The 26,980-nt window shown below is 34.0% G+C and overlaps 1 protein-coding gene across 1 annotated transcript; it reads left to right on the plus strand.

Moving 5' to 3' along the window:
• Window positions 1–10,633: 10,633 nt before the first annotated feature.
• Window positions 10,634–16,877, plus strand: LOC133800400 (CBS domain-containing protein CBSCBSPB3). The gene is made up of 14 exons (XM_062238358.1): window positions 10,634–10,933; window positions 11,017–11,185; window positions 11,275–11,407; window positions 12,554–12,724; window positions 13,355–13,433; window positions 13,553–13,666; window positions 13,777–13,843; window positions 13,991–14,096; window positions 14,168–14,226; window positions 14,990–15,096; window positions 15,419–15,549; window positions 15,699–15,781; window positions 15,908–15,997; window positions 16,258–16,877. Exons 1-14 carry the CDS (start codon window positions 10,794–10,796, stop codon window positions 16,423–16,425), a joined length of 1,617 nt encoding a protein of 538 aa, XP_062094342.1. The 5' UTR covers window positions 10,634–10,793; the 3' UTR covers window positions 16,426–16,877.
• Window positions 16,878–26,980: the final 10,103 nt, after the last annotated feature.

Genomic DNA, 26,980 nt, shown 5'->3' on the forward strand with positions numbered 1-26,980 from the left:
ACTATGAACGAGGATTCGATGGAGTTTGTACGAAGATGCGATAAATGTCAAAGGTTCTCCAAGATTCCACGAGCAGCTCCAAACGAATTAAAACAGATGCAAAGCCCATGGCCTTTTGCAGTATGGGGAATAGATTTGATTGGATCCCTACCTACAGGGAAAGGCAGAGTAAAGTATGCAATCGTAGCAGTTTATTACTTCACCAAATGGGCCGAAGCTGAACCACTCGCTACCATCACGACCAAGAAAGTTCTTGACTTTGTTATCAAGAACATCGTCTGTCGATATGGTTTGCCTAGAAAGATAGTTTCAGACAACGAAACCCAATTTGACAGCGACTTATTCACCGACTTCTGCGAAAGACATGGAGTTATTAAAAGCTTTTCTTCAGTTGCACACCCCCAAGCAAATGGGCAGGTCGAAGCCGTAAATAAAACTCTTAAAGATACCCTGAAGAAGAGGCTTGAAGAAGCTAAAGGAGCATGGCCAGAGCAGCTACCTGAAGTCCTCTGGTCGTATAGAACGTCTCATCGAACAGCGACAGGACATACCCCATTTTCTTTAGCCTACGGATATGAGGCGATGTTGCCTATCGAATTAGATCCCCCCTCACATCGACGCCTAACATACGACCAAGACCAGAACAGCCAACTGATGATGGAATCCCTAGACTCGATTGACAAGATACAGGAGAAGGCCCAACTCTGAGTTGCTGTGTACCAGCAAAAAGTCGCCCGGTACTTTAACTCCAAAGTTAAAGAAAGAAAATTCAACGTCGGTGACTTGGTGCTACGACGAGTTTTCTTGAATACCCGCGACCCTACTGCTGGAGTGCTCGGACCTAATTGGGAAGGACCTTACCAAATTGAAGAAGTCCTTCATCCAGGCACCTACAAACTTGCACGCCTAAACGGAGATCTCGTTCCATGTTATTGGAATGGAGAACACCTGCGCAAGTACTATCAGTGAACAGTCCTTTTTAAAGGACTGGCTTGTATTAAAATTTTACTTTTTACAAGTTTTGCAAAGAGGGTTAGCCACGCTGTATGGCTAATCGCTCGTATATGTAAGATTCTATCTTAGAATCACTCGTAAAGACATGTTTAGTCCATTTTTAATACGAGATTATAAGGGACTGTGCGCAGCCAGTCATTCTTGCCAACTTTTGTAAATTTATATTTACAAGTATTTGTTCATTACGTGTGTTGTTTTGCTGTATTACAAGTATTGTTTTTCACCCGAGCAAAGATGTTCGAACAGGTCGTGGTCAAGGCAAGTGACCAAGGACCTAAAGCTCCTTGATCACTTGGGGGGCATATAAGGCACATCGATAGCAAAGTGTACCATGAGGTATGTAAACACATGAACAAAATGAGTGAAAGCATGCTAAGGTGCTTAGAGTATTTTTCAAAATTTATATTTTGTTAAATCAAGCCAAAGTACTATGCTAAGTTCGGTCATATGAACAAATGTTATAATAAATGAAAATGTTATAGCATCATGATGTAATCTTTTACACCGCAAGCATCACTGCTTGGATGTAACTATTCAAATAAAAGAAAAGGTTCGCTGCCCATGCAGCAAATTAAAAAAAAAGGTATTGTCTTTACATCACGACCCGTGGGTCGTATAATCAAAAGAAAGAAAAAATAACAAAGCTCAAGAGGCATTAGGAGCAGGAGGGTCTTTATTAGCATTCTGGTTGGCAACATCCTCAGCAGCTCCTTCTTCCTCTACGCCAGCAATGCTTGGGGAAGCAGGGACCCTGGCTCTTGCCTCCTCTTCAGCCAGTTGAGCGGTGCAGTGAGCCAGCTCGGCAGTCCTAACATCCTCTGAAAGATAGCTGAAGTCAACACCCTGATTGTGTTTCCAGAAGTTGTAAAAACACCGGAGCGTCGTCCTCTTATATCATTCCAGATTCTTGGAGTTGTCAAGCTCCAGCTGCTTTACTTTGCCCTCAAGAGTAGCAATGGCCTCGTCCTTGGACTTATGTGATGAGTCTAGTTTTTATGATGTCTTGGTGATGTTTTTAGTAGTCTTTTATTTTGTTTTTCCTTGTTTTAGCGCGGGTTTACGCTTTGTTTGGTTGTTTTTGTGAATATCAGGAAGAATTGAGCATGTGGAAGGAAATGCCAAAGAAAGGGAAGAAATAATCGAGTTTTTCATCATATTTTGATCAAGAATGGTTCTCAATACTATTTGGAAGTGTTGGTGAAATTTTGGGATGAAAACTTGAAGAATTGAAGAATTCCTTAAGAGCCACGGCATGATCAAAGTAGGGCCGCGGCTAGGGGGAGAAACAGAAGCATGTTTTTTGAGGACATCTTCGGGCCGCGGCATGGCTAGATAGAGCCGCGGCATGGATGGCCACTCTGCCCAGAAAACAACGATGCGGGTCGCGGCATGGTTTCAGAGAGCCGCGGCATTGAAAGGATAGTCTGCCCAGAAATTTTGACACGGGCCGCGGCATAGTGTATGTAGAGCCGCGGCCCGCCTCTCTAAAATCTAAAAATCCTAGGTTTTAAAGGACGAAAAAAGAAGAGAGAAGGAGGTACGGACGAAGGGAGGAGTTCTGGTGTTGAAGGCTCAAGCTTAGAGTATTTTTACATGTTTTTCTTCCTGATGTTATTTTTAATTTCTGTTGTGATTAGCACTATGACTATGAACTAATTTTCTGTTTAGGATGTTCAATTGAATCTCTTGAATTTCTGTTATGACCTAATGCAATTTTAATTTCCTCTTCTTCAATCTTCTTCAATTCCATATAATCTGTTCTTATAGAGTGATTATTGATTGGCCATCTTTAGTCATATTCATATGTTTTTAAGTCAAAATCTGAGAAGTGAGATTTAATTATGCCTTGGTTATATTGGACATAATTCTAATTTAGAACGAAAGTATCTGAATTAATTGTGTAGCTGTTATTAAGTTGTGGAATTTAATGCTACCTTTGTGGTTCAATTTACCATAGAAATATAGGAAATTGTCACCTAGGTTGAGTTTATAATTCATAGTATGATTATAGACTGTTGTTTCAACTTGTTAATTGAATTAGGTAAAAATAAGAAGAATTCATACTTTGCGTTAGGGAATAATAGAAAGGATAGTTGATGAGATTGAATATCCTAATTGTTTCTCAGTGATTGAATTAAGAGTTTTTACTATTAGTTATTATGCTATTTAATTGTCGATTATTATTTCTGCACTTTATCGGTTCTTTTGCTGTATTTTACAAAAATCAAGAAGTTTTAATTCATCAAATAGAACAAGAGATTAATTGACTGGTAATTGATAATTCAGTCCTTGAGGACGATACTTGGTTTTACCATTTTATTACAAGTTCGCGACTGTGTGCACTTGCATAGCAAAAATTATCGCAACATTATGCTCCTATTCCAGTCTCTTGCGTTCGCGATACTGGACTCGGCTGGCCTCCTGATACTCCTCCCTCTGCTTTATTATAGCTGCCTTCGTAGCTTCAACCTCTGACAGCTTTGTCACTGCGGCATCCCTCTGCTGACCCATCGCCTCCAACTCCTTTGCATGACTGGCCTCTGCAGCCGAAAGTTCCTCGGCCGCTTTCACCTGGTGCTTCTCGATAGCCTTTGCCCAAGCCTGTTCGATGGTGGCTTGGGTGCGGGTACGAGCAGCAGTTGGAGACAGCAAAGCCTGAGGACAAAAGATAAAGTTAGAACCTGTTGCAAAGAATAAAAGACTAAGGCCTAAGAAATAAAGAAGCACTTACGCTGGCTATTTCGTTCAGAGTCCTGTTCAAGATTTGGTCGACCGCCATGCTCTCTGCCTCAACCAACGCATTTTTGACGCGGTCATTCTTCGCGATGTGCGCGAGGCGGTCTTTGGCTGCTCGTAAGGCATGGCTCGAGAGTTTGGCCCCAAGAGTTTCTTCCCTCTTGTTTTGTTCCCTGGTGGGCGCAGCCGGAGGGTTTGGCGGGCAGGAGGAGTCTGTTTCTCAGCAGGAGGCGGGGGATGAGCAGAAGTTTGCCCAGCTGACACGTCCTTAGGAGGGTCTTCTGTTCGACTCTTTTTGGCAGGCCCCTGGCTTGTTTCGCCGGTGTGTCTCCTTGACGACTTTCGTCGAAGCTGAGGAACTTCCTCTTCCTCCTCAGCCTGATATAGGTCGAAGACATTGGGAGTGGCCATGTCTGCATACAAGTAAACACATGCAAAGGGTAAGATAGAGGCAGATGAAAGTTCTTTATCCAACAGAAAAGAATGTCACAAAGTTAATACCCGAGCTACAACTACTGGTCGCTATACTATTGACTCTATTAGTCACACACTCACTATCTGGCACGAAGAAGTCTGGCCCTAGATTTGGAGTATATGTAAAGTTGCCCTCCCCGTCAAACAAGTGACAGGGAGTTGGCAAGCTATTTAAAAGAAAAATAATTTTACCGTTCTCATCAGAGGATTCCCCCAAGTCCACAACCGGCTCTTTGGCCTTTTGTTTCCCTTTGCCTTGGGGAGCAGAAGGCCTTTCTGCGGAAGGATTGCTCGTGGGCTCCCTGATTGTAACCCCCGTTGGCCTCCTTCGAGGAGGGGACGCGGGAGGTTGCTGCTCAGGAACCCCCTCGGCAGTGGCATCAGCTACCACGGATCCTCTTGTTTCATGGCGAGGAGCCAGGAGGCCAGACAGCCTCAGGTTTTCATCAGTAACCAGGGACTTGACGCTTTTTTCTGCGTCAGTCATCCTGGCCAATGCATTGGACCTCAACACCATGTCTGGTGTTGGGGTCGGACGTAACCATGGGCCTGAAAAACAAAGTATAGTTTGAGAAGAATAAAGAGAGACTCTTTGATTAAAAATATCGACCAGTAAAAGACGGCACTTACCTCCTCGAGCAAAGGCCAGGTTGTTGCTGGTTATGTCCGGAGTAAGGAAGTACTCCTTACTGTACTGCCCCATGTTAGATATGTGCGTGGTGTCACTCAGAAACGTCCGATTTGTCTCCTGGTGACAGAGGTGGAAGAAACCCATCCCATATTGTTGCGGGTTGGATTTAAGGTCGAAAAGATAATTGACCTCGTGGGGGGTAGGTTCTGGCCATTTTTTAAGTTTGTACAGGATATAGAGTGCAGCCAGCATTCTATATCCGTTTGGAGTAATTTGGAAGGGGGCGACGTCGAAATAATTTGCCACCCCCTGATAAAAAGGATGTAGAGGGAGGAAGGCCCCTGCCTCTATGTGATACCGAGACCAGGCGCTATATATACCTTCGGGGAGGTTAGCCCTTTGATCTGCGGCAGGAATTTTAATGGAAACCCCTGTGAGGGGATACTTCCTGAAATAGTTAGCAACCATCTGAAGAGTCACTGAGCTGGTTGGGGAAGTATACCACTCGACATCAGGCAGATTCTGATGGCGAGGGTGGGCTCTAATTTGGATGTTAGGGTCAGGAACAGGATTGTTTCGACCGCTGGTCGAGGGAACCCTAGCCTGCGAATCAGGCTAGGCAGGAAGGTTTGGACTATCGTCGGAGTCAGGTCTTCTCTTGCCTGAGGATTTGGAACTAGCCATTTGAGGAGGAGAATGACGAGGTCTAGAAGAGGATCGTGAGAAGGGAATCTCGTGGATTCGGTCGGCCGGTTGTTCTTCGCCTTCGAGCAGCTGGGCAAGAAGATCGTCGTCGATGGGCCGTTCACCTCCCCACAAATCTGGCATCAATTTTTGCAATCAAAATAATGGGGAGGTGAGGGTAGAGAATTTTTAAAGGCTTTTTAGACTAACGCTGGTCGAGTATAAAAGCCAAGCTTTTATACAACAACATTCTAACAAAAAGCTAAATTCTTCACACGAACAGTTTGAAAAACGGATCAAAGGGTGAAAGTAAAAAGGTTTTCAAAAAAACTTTTTCAACTCCCCTTAGGGCGGGAAAAACCTATTTTCCAACTAGCCTAAAGATCGAAATTTTACTTCGATTTTATGTCCTAAAAGTACGATCCCTAACTATCAAACTAACTTGTAACTCCTTTTTACCCACAAGACATTCTACTCACAAGTATCTCAAACCAGAAGCAGATGAACTCAAATAGTCGACATACAGAAGCATGCATTGCGAAAATATAAAACAAAAAGATTCGAAGACTTACCAGAAAAAAGATCGTTGAGAAGTGAAAAAAGTCTTCGGAAGTCGAGGTGCTTTCAAGATGAACTTGGAAAGTGCAGAAGAACGGTTTCTGGGAGAAGACGAGAACTCTGGTTTTAGGGTTTCTAAAGTGAGTAGTGGCGTGCGTAAAAAGAAAAGGAAGATTTCAGAGATATTATATAAGTTTGTCTGTGGCATTAAAAAGGTGTAATCATCAGTTTCCCTTTTTCGAAGCATGGGGAAGCGGAATGGCCGTCGAATTATTACTGGGGAACCGAAAAGTCATGATTAGACAGGAGTAGGTTAACTTTTTCCAAGAACACACGAAGGGTTCTGACACGTAAGGCGGGCTTACTGAAGGGTCGTTCGCTCAAAAGTTTATTTATTGCTCGTAACAAATAAACTTGGGGGGCAAATGTTATCCAAAAATTTGGCATTTGATGACGTGGCAAGTAATCCCTGGACACGTGGCTGACACCTGGAAAAGCTCTGTTAGTACATCGACCAGAAGACGTATTAGAAACAGTTAGCGGCCCAGTCTTACCTGCAACCAGTCTGGTCGCAGGTTCCGCATGCGATGTAATATTACTGTAAAGATCTTTGTAGATCCCGAATTTAACTCACACAATCTCCTGAATATTCGGTTATTTAGGAGAGAATATCGGCAACTAAATCATGTAATCCCCCTTGAGCCTATAAGTAGAAAAAGATAGCTCAAGGGAAAGGACTTTTGGCTTTCGAATTACGTGATACTAGTAGAATTCTATCTAAAATATTGTATTGTTCTTCAGAGGTTGGTGAAACTCATTGAACCCTTGTTCTTCGATCACTCATTTGATTCTTATATCAATAACAGTCTAAGTGGACGTAGGTCATTACTAGATCCTGTGGCCGAACCACTATAAAATATCGTGTTCTTTTTACTTTTTGCCATTCGATTCTTGTCAACACATTCATCCACATCAAACATATTTTGACTCCGTGTCAGTTGGCCAAATTCTGGGTCAACATAATTGATTTATTTTTCTTCTTTTAAATAGTTTTATTTTCAATCTTTTTTTTTTATTATCTTGACATTAAATCTTATCAATCTTTGGAGCTAGGTTATAATTTATATAATTTTGGTTTAAAATAGTTTCTTTTTTATTTTAGTCAATTCCTTTTGGGTTCGACCTCGTGCTTACACGAACACAATTCTCCATATACAATTCGTGCGCTTGTGAGTTATAAATATTTAAAACGTACCCATTTTGGGTCCATAACGTGGTCTAAAATTATCGGCCAAAATAAACCCTTACACAAAACATACTTTCTTTATACATAATTTAGATTTTTTTTTAAAAAAAAACACATGCAAAGTGTATAATAATTATATAAATAAAAGTATGCGTACAACAAGTTGTTTGAACTTTCGGCACTTTAATTATTCGCTATACAATGAACATACTCATAAAAAAATAAAAATAAAAATTAGGGTCAAGTTGCGCCCACATGTTCATATAAAGAACATGTTGTACGGGTATGATGAAAATGACTCACTACCACATAATCTCAAAAAAAAAATTTAAAATATATATTTTTTAATCATTACAAAAAATTGCATGAAGCGCGGTTAGGTTTCTTAGTTACATATATTTTTGGATAAACAATATATATTGAGTGACAAAATAAATAACTATTAAAAGAAAGAAAAAACAAATTCAAACGCAAAAATATTTTTTGGTTATAGTTTGTAAAATATAATTGATAGAGTAATTTAAATACTTTAATATGAAATTTTAAAATATGTGATGAAAAATTATTATGCCTTATTTATTATTTATTTTTATTTATAATTTATTTACCTTATTTAAATGACTTTATTATTTTTTTAATCTATTTACCTTATTTAGATGACTTTAAAACTAATGGTATTAGAAAAAAATAAAATAAATGTTAAATCTAACGGAAACCAACAATTTTCGTTAAATTCACATTTTTAACATATAAAGATATAAGATAATGTTTGCATTTATATATATGCTAGATACAAGTAACATGCAATACACGTTATTTGCTTAGTTTTATTTATAGAATTTATTAATTATTTTTATTAAATTTATATTATTGTCATATAAATTTTAAATAAATAAATAATATAATACATAAAAGAATAACATAAACATATTAAATGAAAAATTAAACAAAAACATTGGTTTTGATTTTTTTGAATATATATATATATAATATGATAACCTTTTAAAAATTAAATGATAATTTTTTTAATAAAAATTAAGATTATGTATTATATATTATTATAATGATCTTTTATAATATATAAATTTATATTAATATAAGTATTAATTATCTTGTCTGGTATTAATAATATTTTAAAATATTTGAATTCATATTAATATAATTAGTAAAAAATTAGGATTATATAATATTATCATAATAATATTTATAACATTTCAATTTATATTAATATAATTATTAAATATCTAGCTATAATAATGATATTTTATAACATTGAATTTGAATTAGAATTTATATTAATATAATTATTATATATGTGATATTATATTAAATATTATTGTACTAATAATATTTTATAATATTTGAATTTATATTAATATAATTAATAAATATCTATTTTTAGTTAGTTTTAAAAGTATACTCCGTTATATATTTAGAATATTCCGTGAAAACAAAAAAAATTATTATCTAAACACTTTTATATATAGAAGAGATATTTATATATATTCATGTAAAAGTATATATACTTTTCTCATAAGGTTTATATAGCACAATATGCAATTATTAATTTAAAATAAGTTAAAACTAATTTTTATAATATGGTATTTTTTACAATAGTATGGGAAAATAAACCCCATAAAAACGTTTAAAAAATACAAATTACCATAAAAAATATTTATAAAAATATTGTGAAAAATACTAGATTTGATGTAATTTTTACTAGAACTAATATTTTATTAAATAAAATGGAGTAAACTTAATTGTTTGAATAAATAACATTTTTGCCCCCCGAACTATGATCACTGTCTGATCGTGCCCCTCGAATGATTCGCGATTTTAAAAATTCCCCTCAAACTATGCACGTTACTAAAATATGAGACTTCTGTTAGATTTCGTCCTAGGTGGCTAACGGACTGATAATGTAGCATTTTGTCTTTTGATGTGGTAGTGCCATGTGTAGAATAATTAGAAATTTTGCCCCCCAAATTTTGATTACTACCAAATTGTGCTCTTATTATTAAAACTATTTTTTTTTATAAAATAATAATTAAATCCTTAAAATAAAAAAATCATTTTAAAAGATTAAGAAAATAATCAATACTAAAAGTTTCAAATTAATTAAATAAAATTCAAATACTCAAAAAATAAAAATCTAATTAATAGCAAATAACTTTTTTTTTTTATCTTTTCTTTTCTTTTACAACATAAAATAAATATATTTTAATATAAAAATTAAATAATAAATCCTAAAACAAAGTTTTTTCTATTTTGTCCTTCTCTTAAATTAAAATTTTTATTTATTTATTTAAGTCTTTCGTCCACCTCTTTAATTTTTTTTTTTAATATTTATTTTAAATGTTCATTATAAAATAGTTTTAATTAGTATTGTAAATGAAAAAAATAAAAAAGAGTTAATTGTTGATAATTAAAATTTTTATTTATTAATGATTTAATTATTATTTTTAAGAAAAAAACATATATTTTTTTTTATAAAAATGGTATAATTTGGTAGTGGTCAAAGTTTGGGGGACAAAATTAATAATTATTCTATACATGACACTGCCACATCAACAGACAAAATGCTACGTCATCAATCTGTTAGCCACATAAGACGAAATCTAACAGAAGTTCCATATTTTAGTAATGTGCATAGTTCGGGGGAATTTTTAACATCGCGAATCATTTAGGGGTACGATCATACAATAATCATAATTCGAGGGACAAAAATGCTATTTATTCTAATTGTTTAGGCGAGTAAACTTAGTATATGGAGTACTTATACATTTTTTGGTGTAAATATAATCCTTTTTTATTTTGTTCGTGTTAATGCCCCTTACATTTTAAGTGCCCAATATTACTCTTGTGATGAAAAGTGTAAATTTAATCATAACTTAATATTTTATTTATTTTTTCACTAAATTTAAGAATAATATAAAAACATAAATAATATAAAATGAAAAACAATATATTACTAAAATTACAATTATTAGTACATCAAAATATTTAATTTTTATGCTTCTAAAAATTATAGAATGTAAATTATTTTATTAAAAAATTTAATTAATTGATATTTAAGTCGTGTATTTAATATTTTGAAGATATAATGGACAAAAAAACAAAATTTTTACTATGTTTTAATATTTAATTTAAAATAATATATTTAATAATGAATTAAAAGTAATTAAGGAGGAAAAAGAGGGGTGGACCCATTTTTTATTTTGTTCGTGCTAATGTCCCTTAATTTTTTATATTTTGGAAAGCCCAATATTGTCCTTGTGCAAGTGATGAGAAGTGTTCGTGTAAACACCACAGAAGAAAGAAGGGTGATAAGTTGTAAAGGAGCCCTGGGCGTGAACCCTAGGCTCCTCTTTCCGGGATTCAAATATTTGAATTCGAACCACTCACCACACCGGTCCACCGGACAAGAGATTGCCCAACACCTAATCGAAGATGAGCAGCCAGGTGGTCCCGAAGAGGAACAGTCTCACCGCCAAACGAGGTCCCTCGGCGGCCGTCAAAAAATCGGCACCGGTCGACAACGGCACCGCCGTCAATGGCACTGCCACAAAACCCTCCTCTCCTCCTCATTCGTAAGTCTTTATTTTTGTGACGAAGCTATTCTTGTTCCGATTGTTGTGATTTTTATGGTTCTAATTTGCTTGGATTTTTCAAGGTCTGTGGGCGGGGAGAGGACCGTAAAGAAGCTGAGGTTGTCAAAGGCCCTCACAATTCCTGAAGGCGTTACTGTATCCGATGCTTGTCGGCGCATGGCAGCTCGTCGTGTTGATGCTGTTCTGTTAACTGATGCCAATGCATTGCTTTCTGGAATTGTTACTGACAAGGCGAGCAATTCAATCTTTTTCTTTTTAATTCAAATTTTGTATAAATAAATAGGTTCGTAGGTAAGTTAAAGTGATTATATTGCCGGCAGGACATTGCCACTAGAGTTATAGCGGAGGGTTTAAGACCGGAGCAGACAATTGTATCGAAAATCATGACGCGGAATCCCATTTTTGTTACTTCTGATTCATTAGCCATTGAGGCTCTTCAGAAGATGGTCCAAGGTAACATACATAGCTGCTTCAATGTTTTCATGGACCACCTTTAAGCTTTGTTTTACAGTTTGATGTGTCATTTTGTTATAATTTTCATGGTTGATCGTAATCACATGCAGTTGAATTTAATTGTTTGAGTGAGTTGTATGCGTAGCAGTTTGATGGAACGGTTTGTTTGGTGACACGGTTCTTTTTTTTTTTTTTTAACAAAAATAAAAAAATTACTTCGTTTTTTTAATTCATTTGCCTGCTATATTTTTTGTTTTTAAAAGTAAAAATAGGAACCTGTTCGGTAGCTTTTGTTTCTAGAAAGTGGAAGTTTCCCAACAAAAAAATGCCTACAAAGATAATTTTAGGATGTTGTAGCATATTTTAGATAATATGAGAAAATAGAGAATAGTATGAGATGACAGAAAAATAGAGACGAGAAAGTAAAGAAATAGGAAGGTGGATTAGAAAAATTGACACCAGAGGGTGTTAGCTGTTTTTATTTTATTCAATCTATTCTCAAATAGATAAGAATTGCAACCAACTTGAGTATATGGAATTGATCTTCAACAAAAATGGAAAGGAATACCAAATGGTGACGTGGTGGATGTAATGATATATTTTTATGAGCATTGTGTTATTTAGAATGATATATATTTGTATATATTTATACATGGGGACTTTCTTAGGTAGGGGCATTACTTTTGCCCTATGGTGTTTTCTATTTTTGGTACTTAGAGAAATTATAATCTAATTTTTTTTTGTATGACTGCATAGATGATAGTTATAGTAGGCATTCTAGGGAAATTCCGAATAATTTACAGTACCAAAATTGGAGAAAAAGGAAGTTTATTAGAGTTAGTGAAGTCAGCAATTGTATATGTCTTATGTGTCTTAGTTGAATATTCTTAAGTTGTTACTTAGGGATTTGTATATATCTTAGAGGCTGGGATTGGCAGGAGATAAAAAGAGTTCTGGCAAGAAAGAGCGGGTACCATGAATTTTGGGAAGGAATTGTAGAACTTTAGCTCAGGGAGAGAACTAGGTCCTCAAAATCCTGGGTACCCTGCGATCAGTTTGATTTTCCAATACAATCATTCCATTTTATTACTCCATTGATCTGTTCTGTACCTATCTGCTTTTAATCGAAGTTTTGCTTGTTGACAGGTAAATTTAGGCATCTTCCTGTTGTAGAAAATGGTGAAGTTATTGCCTTGTTGGATATAACAAAATGCCTCTATGATGCCATATCTAGAATGGAGAAGGCAGCTGAGCAGGGAAGTGCAATTGCTGCTGCAGTTGAAGGTGTTGAGCGTCAGTGGGGAAACAACTTTTCTGGTTTGTAGATTAAAATTATATCATCATAAAATGCAAGAGATCATTGAGAATGTGGCCTTTGTTATTTTGTTGTATGAAAATATTTAAACCATAATATGGACATGCAAAGTGCATAGGTTGATATGCTTTTTTCTCATTTTCTGCCTTTTGAACACGCAATCCAGACTTTATGGGAGTATAATCTGATTTGGTCAATTTAATTTGTGTAAGTTGATTGTTTACATTGCTGTATGCTGAACATTTAATGCATTATAGATTAGTTACTGTTGTTTCCAGAGTTTCATCAGTGGGAACTCATTGTTAGGAAGAGAACTAGCATTAAGTTGTACATGGTGCTGGAAATTATACTGTATTTTAAGTTTTTATTATTACTGGATAAGAATTCCTTTCTTATTTAACAAGCATTTTTAATTATATATGTGTATGTACATACAAGTTGTTTTGATCGGAGAATTTCTTGTAATATAAAAAATATAACTTCTGTTCTATAATGAAATTATAAAAGATAATGTAAAATTTACTCTATGCTTAACTGTCACTTATTGCAGTATTTTGCAAACCTCTTTTATTTCGTGGGATACATACTTGTCACAATCTGATTAACTTTGACCTTTGTCAAATTTATGGCAGCTCCATATGCATTTTTAGAAACTCTGAGGGAGCGAATGTTCAAGCCTTCCTTGGCAACTATCATTACCGAAAGTACCAAGTATGATATGAAGTTCATTTTCTAAAATGCAGCTCTGCTGAGGAATGATGTTTACTAAGTTGTAATTTTTCTGGAATTTGTTTGTCGTTACCAAATTTTGTAGCTCCATGTGGTTTCAGGGTTGCAATTGTATCACCATCAGATCCTGTCTATGTTGCAGCAAAAAAGATGCGGGAATATCGGGTTAATTCAGTCATTATAGCAACAGGGAACAAGATTCAAGGAATACTCACGTGCGATTCTTTCTTGGACTATCTATAATGTTAGTTGTATTCTAAAATGAAAATATCTTCTTTTTATTATGTTATAATGTTTGTCTGTGGTTATTTTGCAACTAATCTAGGTCAAAGGATATACTCATGCGAGTTGTCGCCATAAATCTCTCACCTGAGTTGACTCTGGTAGAAAAGGTTTGCTTTTAAACATTTTTTTGTTTTAGTTTCTTCATTATTTTTGTCTTTTTCCTTTTGCCATGTAATTGACTTTTTATTTCCATTTTGAATATTCCTTTGTACATCTTTTATCCAATTTTCTCACCTCTACGGTCATCTGATTAGGTAATGACACCAAACCCAGAATGTGCCACTACGGAAACGACAATCCTTGATGCGTTGCACATAATGCATGATGGGAAGTTTCTTCATCTTCCGGTTTTGGAAAAAGGTGAGGGGCACTTTCTCAACTCTTGAGTCTTGTCTTTTGACATGGATGATTTCATAATATCTGCTCTACAGATGGACACGTTGCTGCTTGTGTGGATGTGTTGCAGATAACTCACGCAGCAATATCTATGGTAAAACTCAATTTTTTATTTTTGTTATTTTATCGTGATTAATTTTGTAGTTTATACAATGAAGCATCTAAACATTTCTTGTCTATAGGTATTAAGTTATCCAGTTCATATGATAATCTCTTCCTTTGATTTATCGATGCATTTCAAATAATCTTTTGTATTTTTTTTTTGGTTTCGAATTGTGTTTATCATGGTTCTCCTAACAAATATAGTGCGGAATTTTATTATTATAATATTATCTAGACTTTAAGCCAGCGCTTATGAATTGTGACTATGCTTTGACAAAACTTGTGATGGGGGGAGTGAAAAAAACTTGATGTCAAAACTCTAGAGTGTGCGTGCTTTTTTTTTTTTTTGGGGCGGGGGGGGGGGGGCGGGGGTGTCTTATCTTATTCTTCTATTTTGAATTGATTTAAAAAAAATATTTTTATTTCCTTTCTACCGAACTTTCCCATACAAGGCTTCTTTTCAAGCACTTATTTGAAAGTGGTTTAAAGGAGTATACCTTGTTATCGTATGATTTTAGAAATGTTCATCACCATGCTGCACCATTTTCTTGTCTACTGTTCCTTCTTCATATAGACCTAATTGTAATACTTTTGTTGTCTAACACTTAGGTTTATGGTTCCTTGTAGAATATTTGAGTGAGGATAGGTATAAAAAACACTTTCACAATCATATTTCATGGCATTTTCTCAGCCTCATAAATTTTAGGCTGTTAGAACTCAGAATTTTTTTACGAAGCTATTTAATGTTTTTATAGGTCGAAAGCAGCTCTGGCACAGTTAATGATATGGCCAACACCATGATGCAGAAGTTTTGGGATTCAGCTCTTGCTCTAGAGCCACCTGATGATTGTGACACACACAGGTACTTAACTATATAAGATACTTCAAATAGGGTGATGTGATTTAGAGTACTATAAATAGTGGGCATCATGAAAAATGTATTGAATTGAGCTTTGCTCTTTGGAGAGTTTTGGGTCTCTCGAATACCCATTTTTACATTTTACTATCCATATTCAATAGTAATTCTATCCAGTTTGTTATTATACTCTACTGGTTCCTTACATGTTTGTGTGTGAGAATTAGCAGTGTATATCATTTATTTTTTTATTTTTTTAAATATGGTGTGTGAGCACACTGTTAGTTTTGTAATTGTCATTTTTAATTTTCTGCCATTTTGTTTGTAGTGAAATGTCTGCATTCACGAACTTTGATGGGTCAGAGATAGGAAAGCTTAACTATCCATCCCTTGGTCTTGGAAGTTCATTTGCTTTCAAATTTGAGGATTTTAAGGGCCGCGTACATCGACTGAATTGTGGTGAGTGCCTGTGGAATTGAAAAGACTGTTGATGATGGGAAGAAAGGATCTGCTTTCTTTTGTTTGCTATTTGATGAATATTAATTCGCCTTTTTTTTTTCTTTCTTTAGTGTGACTTTCTGTTGTGCTTCATCCTTCTTTTACATCAGGTACTGAAAATTTGGAGGAATTAGTGTCTACGGTCATGCAAAGGATAGGTGCTGGAAGTGGTTCTGACCAGCCTCAGATTTTAGTAAGTTTTAGCTACCTTTTTATCGCTATTTGTTTCTCTCTTTCCCACCCTCCATCGGTCTCTCTCTCTTGAGGTCATTTGTTCTGGGTTTGGTAATTGACGCTTGTATTTTTTGAAACTTTCCAGTATGAAGATGATGAAGGTGATAAGGTTTTACTTGCAACTGATAATGATCTTATTAGTGCTGTTAGCCATGCGCGGTCAATAGGATTGAAGGTGATATTTATTTTGTGAGCCATGCAAATTTGATTTTGGCAAACTGTTCTTCCATTTTTCGTTCATTCTACTCATCTCGTTTAGTTCACTTCTATCATACATAATCTGTATTACTGAAATTTATAGTTTTGATGATTTATTGCTTAGTTATCCTGATAGTATTTTGTCTTTATTTTCTGTTACCATGAAATTTTAAATTTTGTTTGGATGGATCAATTCAGCTTTTAAAATTTGTTATCTTTTACTCATCTCCTTCTCAGGTTTTGAGGTTACACCTGGACTTCTCTGATTCAAATCAGGAAACAATGCAACGATCGAGCACAGCCGCCATAGAAACAACTGGATGGAAGCCTTCTCATGTCAGCATGTTTGCCGGTGTTGCTGTCTTGACCAGCATCGGGGTGCTGGTTTACTTGAAGCGCACTTAGCTGTGAGGAATTTGGTTATGGAAAAGAAAGCAAAGGTTGTAGGATCAGAAGGGTGATCGCTACAGGGAAGAGAGAACTACAAAACTGAGATATTTTGTTGGAGCCTCGGGGGATATATATCATATATTTTGTTCTAATCATCAACTAGAGCCAGTATTAATAAATATATGATAAATATTGTACTGGTAAGTGCAAAATGAGCGAAGGATGATGGTGGGAAGAGAAGAATTGATACCATTATTTTCTGCTTAAAAAAATATTGAAAAGGGCAAATGGGATCATTGCTCTTGTTCAGGCAAAGTTTTGGAGGAGATAAAAGAGAGTTGTAAGTCTGGTAATTGGCATAGTTTTGATGCCCCTCGTATACATTCTTACGCTCATCTAACTTTTATGTTACTCTTCATTGTACGGTAGGCACTGCATTTTTTATATTATTATATTTTTTTGAGTAATTATCCACCTTTTTTATTTAATTTTTTTTACAAGGGGTTATCCCATTTGAAAAGAGCAAAACTAGATTACAGTAGTTAAAAAATTAACTTGAAAAAAAAATTAAAGAGGAGTAAATAAATATATAATACATCCAAATCTTCTACAACTCGTTTTTCTTGTTTATTGCAAGATTAGTAAACATAAACCCGACAGTGGCTATGACAGATATATTTGGTTATGATATTCTTGACCCTTTGATATATAAAAGTGACAACTATTCTCACTCTCCGAAACTATTTATTGGGTATCTACCTCTAGTAGATTCGTGCAACCTTAGTCCTAGGTGGCCTGGGGTTTTCTTCTTGTCTGACCAGATTAATCAGTTTAAGATGTAATTCATTTTGATTTGGACCTTTTATAAATTATGTACACTTGTTGAGCTAGACGAGGACCTACTAAATCTAAATAACCTATTTTTAATAGTCTGAAAAGGTTAAGACTTACTCAGATTATAGGATTTTAATTTGTTAAATTTTTTTAAAATTATTTATATTTGACTTTTTAGCTCAAGTTATTAGTTTACTCAATGTTGATATGTGGCATAAGTTGAGGGTAAAATGAGAAATGAATAACAACGAGAGAATGCCCATGAAAGATATCCTGTTTTACAATATTGCTATTAAGAAATTTCAGTGAGATAAGATATAAGTGGCAGATTAAATAATATATCTGGCAGAGATATTGGATGATGATAGTTGTGCCTTCTAAACTTAGCCTCCAAGAAGCTCTTGCCTATAAAAAGAGAGCTAGATGAAGCAAAGAAGCAACCCCCTAAACCAACAATCAGCAATCATCACAATAGCAGCCTTAGCTACGTTTATTGGCTTGCTTTATCACAACCTTGTTTTTCATCCAACAAAAGTCTTGATCAACCTGCATATATTACCTAGCTAAACAAGCTTCTTTCAAATCATCCTATAATAATCACCATGCATAAATCGTCCTGCATATATTGCACACAATCACTATGTTTAATCTTGCTGTATACCAATCATAGAAAACCCGCTATTTTAATTAGTTCAGCCATCACAAGGCCCCACTCAATATCATTATTTTGTAACCTCACTAAATTAATGAAAGAACCATCCTTGCTACTGTAAAAGTAGACTATAAAATTGGCCGAGCCATGTTAATTTTTGTATTATTTATTTTATATTTTTGCATTTAAATATCTAATAATTTAACTATTTATTGCTCATAATATTAAAAATTCAGCTAGAACCTCAACACTCACTTTATTATTTCCTGCATACCAATTATTTGTGTAATTTACTGACTTTCATATTTCACTTCATTGAAATGGTAATAAATTTTCCATTGAAAGAAAAAAGTTATTTATATTGTGATGAGAAATTATAACAAATGCCTCCTTTTTAGGTTGGTAAGTAAGAAATGTTTTTAAGTTAGGGAAAAAAAGCCATTTTTTTTAATTCTTCTATTTTATTATATTTTTGAATATCCAATTTACCTTTTCTATTTTATTTATTTAAAAGCATATAGTTGTAATATCCTGTTATATCTATATTAATATAGTTCAAGTAATTTTATTTAAAAATTATATTGATTTTTTTTTCGTTGTTTTATTGGTATATCATTTTATAACTCAATAATATATTTTTTGTGGTGTGGTATTGTAGGAAACACATATAACATGATCTTTGTTTATTTTCATGTAATTTGCATATTATCAAACAAACATGCAAATTCTCAGAACATGTTCCTATGAAATTGACATAAACACAGAGTAAAGTTATTAGAAACTTACATTGCACAATGGAATAAGAACAACTCATTCCTTCAGGTTCTCTAACCATTGAATCATGATAGTAGTAGGGTATATTCAAGAACCCGAACTCGACAAGCTTTTGATCAACCAAGAACTAGTGTGAGATTGTTCTCAACACATGAGATAAAAATCTAGAAGAGAAGAAGAGAGAGTGGCTAGAAGAGTGTAATTCTAGGGTTTTCTATAACTGAGCACTTACCAAGATTTGTCTTATGTCCTATGAAAACCCTAGCTATAACACTATTTACTTATAGACACATCTATACGCTTATTTTGTTAATTAAATTAATTAAAAATATAATGTAAATAAAACCCTATCATGGCTGCCACACACCATGTGAGTTGGACTCATGATGTGTGTCTTAAATTTAAAGCCCAACAGACTCAAATTCAAGACCATTTTATTTATACATTTTATAATTAATTAATTAATTAAATCCTTATTCAAATTAACTATTTATAATTTGAAACTTGATTTAATATTATTTATTAATATTAACACCAATTTGTCATTATTAATAAATATGCTCAATATTTTACAATAACTCTCTTATTTTCTCTAATTCATAATTCATGTAAATATCACAAAATTGACATAGTCAATTCAATATTCTAAATTGATAATTAAATCAATTAATTGAGAAATTCTAGATGGTTTATTCAAAGGTGATACGGGGACCATGAATCCATGAAATCAAGCTCCAATAAGTTAGTATGAATTTAGTTACTAATAATTTTACTACCTTATTAATTCCTTGTAATTCCACTATACACTCGAAATTGCACTATTTAATTCATAGAACGCTTTACACCAAATGTAAACATGTTATCCATTTTTTATAACCATTACCGTCATTCAACCCTCTATAGATGATCTACTAATGAGACGGGTGCTAATACCGTTTTACCCCTCATTTGTACTTTATCCTTTAATACCACCAAGTTCCTTGTAAATGATATTTCCGTAAATTTAATTGCAGAATTGAGATCTCTATCATTTAACGCTTGACCTAAGCTATAAGGAAATCATCATTTCACTCATTAGACAGAAGCTATAGATTTTATATTTATGATAATTACTCCCACTCAATTACATTACTAAGTCCCCAATATGTAAGTATGAGCTAGTTCGCAGGGTAAGATAGGAACGAACAAATCTAAGGACTTGAATAATATAATCAGTAGAATATTAATCATTAAGAATTGAGATTGAATTGACCTATGGTCAACTTTATAATATGACTAGATTAGATAATAACGATACTTTACTTATCTATCTATAATCAATATCGATCTAGTCCGATGTAACAAAATACATCTAATCTTATCTACTTGGTTAATGTCCTGGATAGGACATCATACCAGAATGTGTAAATAGATCATATCGTAGATTAACAAGTCAGTGTAAATCATGTGCACTGACTTAATCCTAGGACTAATGTTTTAGAACATATAACCACAATTATAATCCACCGTGACCAAGTCACTATAACTGTGATTATCCATATGTTCAAGATTTAATAGATTTTTATATTAAATAGATAATCATGTAAATAAATAAGTGAGCAATGTGACTGATAAGTCAAAATTAATTTCTATTCTTTATTGATAATGAAATGAGGTTACATAGAAAATTGGTTTTACACCGGGCATAAAACCCCAACAAGTATATCGTAGTTATATGGTTAATATTATTTAAAAATTACATGATTTATTATTATTATTATTAACACGGTATATATGCATTGTATGCTATAATATATCAAATTTTGTAATAGATATTTCATATTAATTGATTTTGTTAAAATATATATGTATAGTATATAAATTTACTGGTATATTAATTTGTTATATTATAGCATATCAGTGTTAGCTCAAACACCCTACACCGAAAATGTGTGTTTTAGCACATATTCAAATAAGAAAATAATAAATAATAATAACTAAATTTTGCAGTAGTTTTGGGTGTCTACATCCCAAAAATGGCCATCTTGCACGTACTTAAAAATGAATACTAAATTGTAACAATAGCTTATAACACCCGTGTGCCTAAAATGGGTACCATCTCCCCTGTTCAATGAAGAAACACTAAATTGGCTAATAATTTAGGGTGTCAATGCAGTAAGTAACTTTAGAGTACTTTCATACTTGTTCAAATTAAAAAATGGAGGAATCATGCATATTGTTAAGCATGGTATATTCATTTTTTTTTTATATAAACTATAGAATATTAAATTTTGTAGATGATTTTTAGTTTCTATCTTGTTATATAAAATAGTGGTATATAATTTTGTTAGTATGGTATATACATTTTTTATAGAATGATAAACCATTTTATTTTTGTTAGAATTTTTTTTATGGTATATAATTTTAGTGGAAATTTGTGGTGTGACACACCCCTAATTGAGAGGCATAAATAATTTTACCCTAGTTTTTTCCATGACAATGTTTATTGTAGTCATAACATACCTTATGCAAATTTTTAAGAAATTTCAGATAATTTACGGTGTCGAAATTATGTTTGTTGCACGCGTGCCTGTTTTTTTTATCCGGGTGGAAAAACAAGTTGTTTGAACCCTGATTTTGACACCATAAATTATCTAAATTTCTAAAAGATTTGCAGAAAGCCTGCTATGACTACAATAATTAACACCGTTATACAAAAACTGGGATAAAAATGATTTTACGCCCCTTAATTAAGGGTGCGTCGTATTGGTGCGATATTTTAGCATGTCGTACTACAAACACACCCTATTCTTTTATTATCATGGTATATTGAATTTTTTTTTGTGTTACATGTTGGAAAAAAATTGAGTGAATGAGAAATTGATGCCTAAATTAGTAATGATATTATCTAAATATTGTGTGATTTATTCTGATTGATTTTGGCAAATCATTTTGGTCAAAATTAAGATATCAGAATAGTGTGTAATTAATTCTGATTGACTGTCAGAAAATCACTTTGGGTAACAACTGATATTACTAGAATAAGTGTGATTAATTCTGATTGGTCATCAGAAAATCACTTTGGGTAACTGCTGATATTACCATAATAAGGATAATTAATTCTGATTGATTTTCAGATATTAAGATACCAGATTTGTTGGATATTTGGGCATTAATGCACTTGATTCACCAACTTTTTCAACTCTCCATGAAGCCTATAAAAAGAGGCTTCTCCTCTCATTCTAGGACACACTGATACAGAATATCACACACTGATACAGAATATCACACACTTAGTCTTTTTCTCTCTTTAGTCTCTGTAGTATTTTCTGGTGATAGAGGGAAGGTTTGTTTCGAGTTCGCCTAAGCAGACTCAATGGTGCATTCGTCCTGCTTGATAGTTGTTGTATCCTGGGAAGTGGTTGCTCACGAATTCTCTAGCACCGTTAAGGTAGAGGGGGCAAATCTGCTTTAAGGAAAGCGTGTTTCTCGTGCCTCGGCTTTGGTTTATTCTTTCTATTGTATTTTTTTTTCATTTCTGTTCTTCAATTAAATATATTAATATATATTTCGTTCTTATCCGCTATATTATTTCTAACAATCTTAAAGAAGATTTTGGACTCCTTCGGAGAAGACGAAAAGATTGAAGGGTGGAAACCATATTTGTTCTTTTCTTGATATTTATTCGGTGTTGATAAATTTTCTTTATTTTTCTATGCTCCCAATTCTTTCTTTGGCTTGACAATTATGTAGATCAATATTTATGATATTTGTTTCTCTCACGTGATTCATGTATATTTTATATTCATATAACTATATATATTCTACATGTGCATAATTAAATATATAATATGCTTATATATGAAAAAGATCATTTAAGATTGTTTAAGCATATATATGATGGTAATAATATATATGCATAATCATATATATATGTCTATATATATAGTAAATTAATAGATTAATAAATAATACATGCATATATTTTACAAAAGTGACATGCACAACATTTCATTATAAATTGATCTATTTATAATGTACGTTTTTTTTTAATTACTATGCTAATAATGTAGTTTTAATGCATGTTTTAATTTTTTTTCAAAATATATGTATATATATTTGTACGTTGGTTTTTATATTACCATATCAATGTATTTAAATTTACTTATGTATTAAATATATTATTTATATTATATATACATAATGGATATTTACTTTTCATGTGCAAATTTATATTATTTTACAATATAAATGTAACGCCCTGGCTACCCCAGAACAGTTATGGTGAACAGTGAACCAGAAATTTGACTCGCTACCCGAGTCTTTTGGTTAAAAACGTGCTTCTAAGTGTTATTAACAGGCTAAGGTGGAAAAATCAATAAAAAGGAAAGGATATATTTTATTAAATACATAAAGCTGTGCATGGGCCCACAAAAGTCTTTTACAAGTTATTTACAACTCAAAGAGGTCAATACTGTTTCAAAATTACAAACCCCGCCGACCTAAGCAGAAAAAATAGGGTAAACCCCCTAGTTCCTCTGAGAACTCCTTGGCCGTGGTGGTCAAGCGGCCGCATATGTACACATCACCACCTAAGCTCTCCACTCAAGGCTGGGTGAGCTTCTCTTTCCCTTTACCTGCACCACATAGCACTCATGAGCCAAGGCCCAACAAGAAAACACAATATAGCATGATATAATATCAACAATGATCATAATAATCATTCAGGACTTTCAGTCCAAAACAAGTAAGTGACAGTCGCAAAAGTCACTAAGTTGGGTATAGCTCCCTTTATGTAGAGTCCAAGAACTTTACTTAGCTAAGTAGATAGTAGTGTTATAGTAAAAATAGTATTATCTTTATGACTGTGGATTTTTGGTTCAGACCGGGATTTATTTGGACACGTAGTAGTACTTGTAGATTTTCTAAGTTTAACCTATAGTTTAAGAATATTAATTTTAACCTAAGGTTTGATTAATATGACTGATATTGAGGGTAATATTTATTATATTATAAGGTTTAGATAAGAACCAATTAGATAATAGCACATGTTATGTATGGGTTATTAATGATTAAGTATTTTGAGGATTAAATTTATTAAGGGTAAAATTTGAATGCTCTAAGGTCAGTCAATAGCTTTGAAAACGTAAAAGGGCTTAGTCAAGGCTGTTTACTCAATTCAAATTAATCTAAAAATGTGTAATTTCGTGTTTAAATAATTAGCGTATGCCGATATATTGCAGCTATAGGGGGCGATATATCGCAGCACGAAGATACGAAAAACCCGAAACGATGCACGATTGCCTCGGGCATACTGGCCCAGGCGATATATCTCCTACAGTGGGCGATATATCGCCCCTCTCAGCATAATTTGAAAGTTTTTGAAATCGTTTTCCATTCAAACCTTCAACCTCTTGATAAGTCCAGCACCTTTTTGAACGAGTCTTCAGCCTCTGCTGAACGATAATTCAAATTATTTTCACTTAAAAAGCCATTATTTTTATTCAAGTTAAATGAGATCTTTTCATTCCTAAACTCTATAAATAGGACCTAGTACCCAGCCATTTATTCATCTATTACTCTAAGTTCAGAGGCTGCAAGTTGCTAGGTGAGTGTGAGAGTGTAAACACTTAGGTTGGGAATCATAAGCTTGATCATCATAAGCTTATCAAACACTTGGGGAGTAAGGTTTTATAGCATTTCGGTTCAAGGTTTAGATTGATCTTACAAGTCTTAAAGGTATTTCCACACTCTAGTTCATTGGTATTATTTTATTTAAGTTCTCACAGTCTTCTACTCAGCCTTCTTACCTTATTCTTTATTTTGGTTAGGAAATCTAAGAACTTGCACATAAGTTTTTGGTAAGTATATTCTCAATGGTATAGTCCTTCCATTCTTTTCATCCCTTCTTTTTCAATGTACTCACCCTGTTATAAATGGTTTTTAGGAGTGTTCCAAAGTCCCAACTCTGTCCTCATATCCCGGTATTTTTGTAAGGAAAATATGATAGAATTTATATGTTATATGCTTTTATATGTTATCTTATGATTTTATGTTATGCTATATGTTATGATGTGTATGATTGTAGACTTGGGCATATGACCCATATGACTAACAAGCCCCATATAGATTATGGGCATATGACTTGCTTAGCTAGCAAGACCCCACTAATCTAATGGGCATATGACTTGTTTAGTCTATGGGACCCCAAGTAATAATGGCCATTATAGTATGTATGTGATATAAGTGTCATGTTATGTCATGTTATGTTTTTATGAATTTTATGTGTATGGACTATGTGTTAGATTTTCCTTGCTGGGCATTAGGCTCACTCCTTTTTGTTTATATGTGCAGGAAAATAGCTATAATGGCGGGAAAGGTTTGTGGATGCTTGGGGAATGTGTATCGGTGATGAATGGATTCAAGGAGTCGAGAGTTTCGATTTCGAGGATGTAGTCTTTATTTATGGTTTATGTGTATTTTTCCGCACCTATTTATGTAATCTCTTTTCATTTCAATTAAGATATGTTTTCTTTTTAAAAAAATGGGATCCCATATCCTGCTTTGAGTTTATGTAAGTTTAAACATTGGTTTTTTTTTTTACAAGTTTTTAATAAAGTTATGGTATTTTCTCTTGTAAGTTTTATTAAGGATTAGTGTTTATGTATAGTTTTCGTTAATGGTCCAAAAGTCTAGAGTAGTTGGGTCATTACAGTTGGTATCAGAGCAAACGGTTCCTTCGCATGAAGTTTTCCTCGATACACACACTCAAAAGCTCCGAATCTGACCGCCAAGTAAGTATTTAAGTTATGGTTATTTTGCTTATATGTATAGCTAACGATTTTTAGTATTTATGTTTACAGTTAAGTATGAACGGAGCTTTAACCTATCAGGATATTCAAGCCATTAAGGCTTTAAAGAGAATAAGGGAGCCAAGAAACATCGTAGGAGCACTAGAAAGAATCACACGAAGACTGCTTTTGTTCCACAAAGAGATAGGTCACCTTCAAGAGTCTAAGCAAATAATGATGAGATCAACGGAACAATATGTATTAATAATTAGGCTATTTAAAGATTTTCATCCTGTAATAGCAGCCTTAGAAGAAATATGGGAAACCATGAATGATGAGGACGAACTGCCAGTAGCAATGCGATATTATTTCCTCTTAATTAGGTTCACTGCAAAATCAGAATTTCAGTTTTCAAATGAGCAAAAACATAGGATTTTCACAAACCTTCCTAGAGGACATTTTGATGCACATGAAAATGATGATTATGAGGAGATAGATGACGATATGCTAGATGAAGGATCAGATGTAGAAGATCCTGATTTTTAGAATAGTAGTTTTCATTGTTTGTTTTATTTCTTTCTTTATTTTATGATTGTAATAAGTGAAAACTATTTTTCCAAATGAATAACATGTTATTTTATTATCATGTATGAATTTGATTTTATTTTTGCAATCATAATAAATACTAAATAAAATGAATAATGACTAAGTTCGGTGAGGGTGGATACAAATCAATGAACCAAGTTTCCTTATTGAGAGTTAGGGGGCCATAGTAGTGGAAACGATTTTACTGATCCCAACCCTCCCTCAATATGGTTAACTTTGGAACAAAGATAAGTTTCGAGCCTGAGAATTAAGTCATATAGGATAATTAGAAACAGACTTAGAAAATAAAGATGGATTGTTTTTCTAAGTATAGAAACCCACTTTAATAATAAATAAAGACTTATATAATTTTTCATAAGAAGTCATAATAAATAGGTTCGAGATATGTTTTTTTTAGAATAAGTTTTTGCCTTAGAGCCTATTAGGTAAAGTTCTAACATGTTTCTTTCAACTGTTAGAACTCTGCTACGATGTCGCTCCGAAGATCTACACGCACCAACGGAAACGCCTCCAACGCTGTCCCAGCAACCAATGAAGCCCCTTCAGTTTGCAGAAAGGGAGTGCGTCCTACTGCCTGCCGCAACGCACCTGCACCGCCAGCTGACAACACTGCAGAGATCGCTAGACTGCGACAGCAAGTCGAGGAACTTTTGCAGCAACAACGCCAACATGCTCAAACTCAGCCTCAGCCTCCGCTGCAGCCGCAGCCACAGCCACAGCAAATGGCCCCAGCACCCCAACAAGTTGGTCCATATGGAGGATGGTCAGTGGCGAACTACGCACCATATCCAGTACCGAATATGGAACCAGTGTATGAGAGGTTCCGAAAACAGCACGCTCCAAACTTCGAAGGGACTACAGACCCCTTTGAGGCAGAAGAGTGGCTAAGGAATGTGGAGCCGATTCTGACGCACATGAATCTCAGTAATGCGGA

This window comes from Humulus lupulus, chromosome 1 (assembly GCF_963169125.1).
Source record: "Humulus lupulus chromosome 1, drHumLupu1.1, whole genome shotgun sequence".
Classification (NCBI taxonomy): Eukaryota; Viridiplantae; Streptophyta; class Magnoliopsida; order Rosales; family Cannabaceae; genus Humulus; species Humulus lupulus.

Coding starts and splice junctions, on each gene's coding strand:
- LOC133800400 (XM_062238358.1), top strand. CDS start 10,794: ATGAGCAGCCAGGTGGTCCCGAAGAGGAACAGTCTCACCGCCAAACGA. Junction 13,844..13,990: donor AGTTGACTCTGGTAGAAAAG/GTTTGCTTTTAA, acceptor TCATCTGATTAG/GTAATGACACCAAACCCAGA. Junction 15,550..15,698: donor CGTACATCGACTGAATTGTG/GTGAGTGCCTGT, acceptor CTTTTACATCAG/GTACTGAAAATTTGGAGGAA.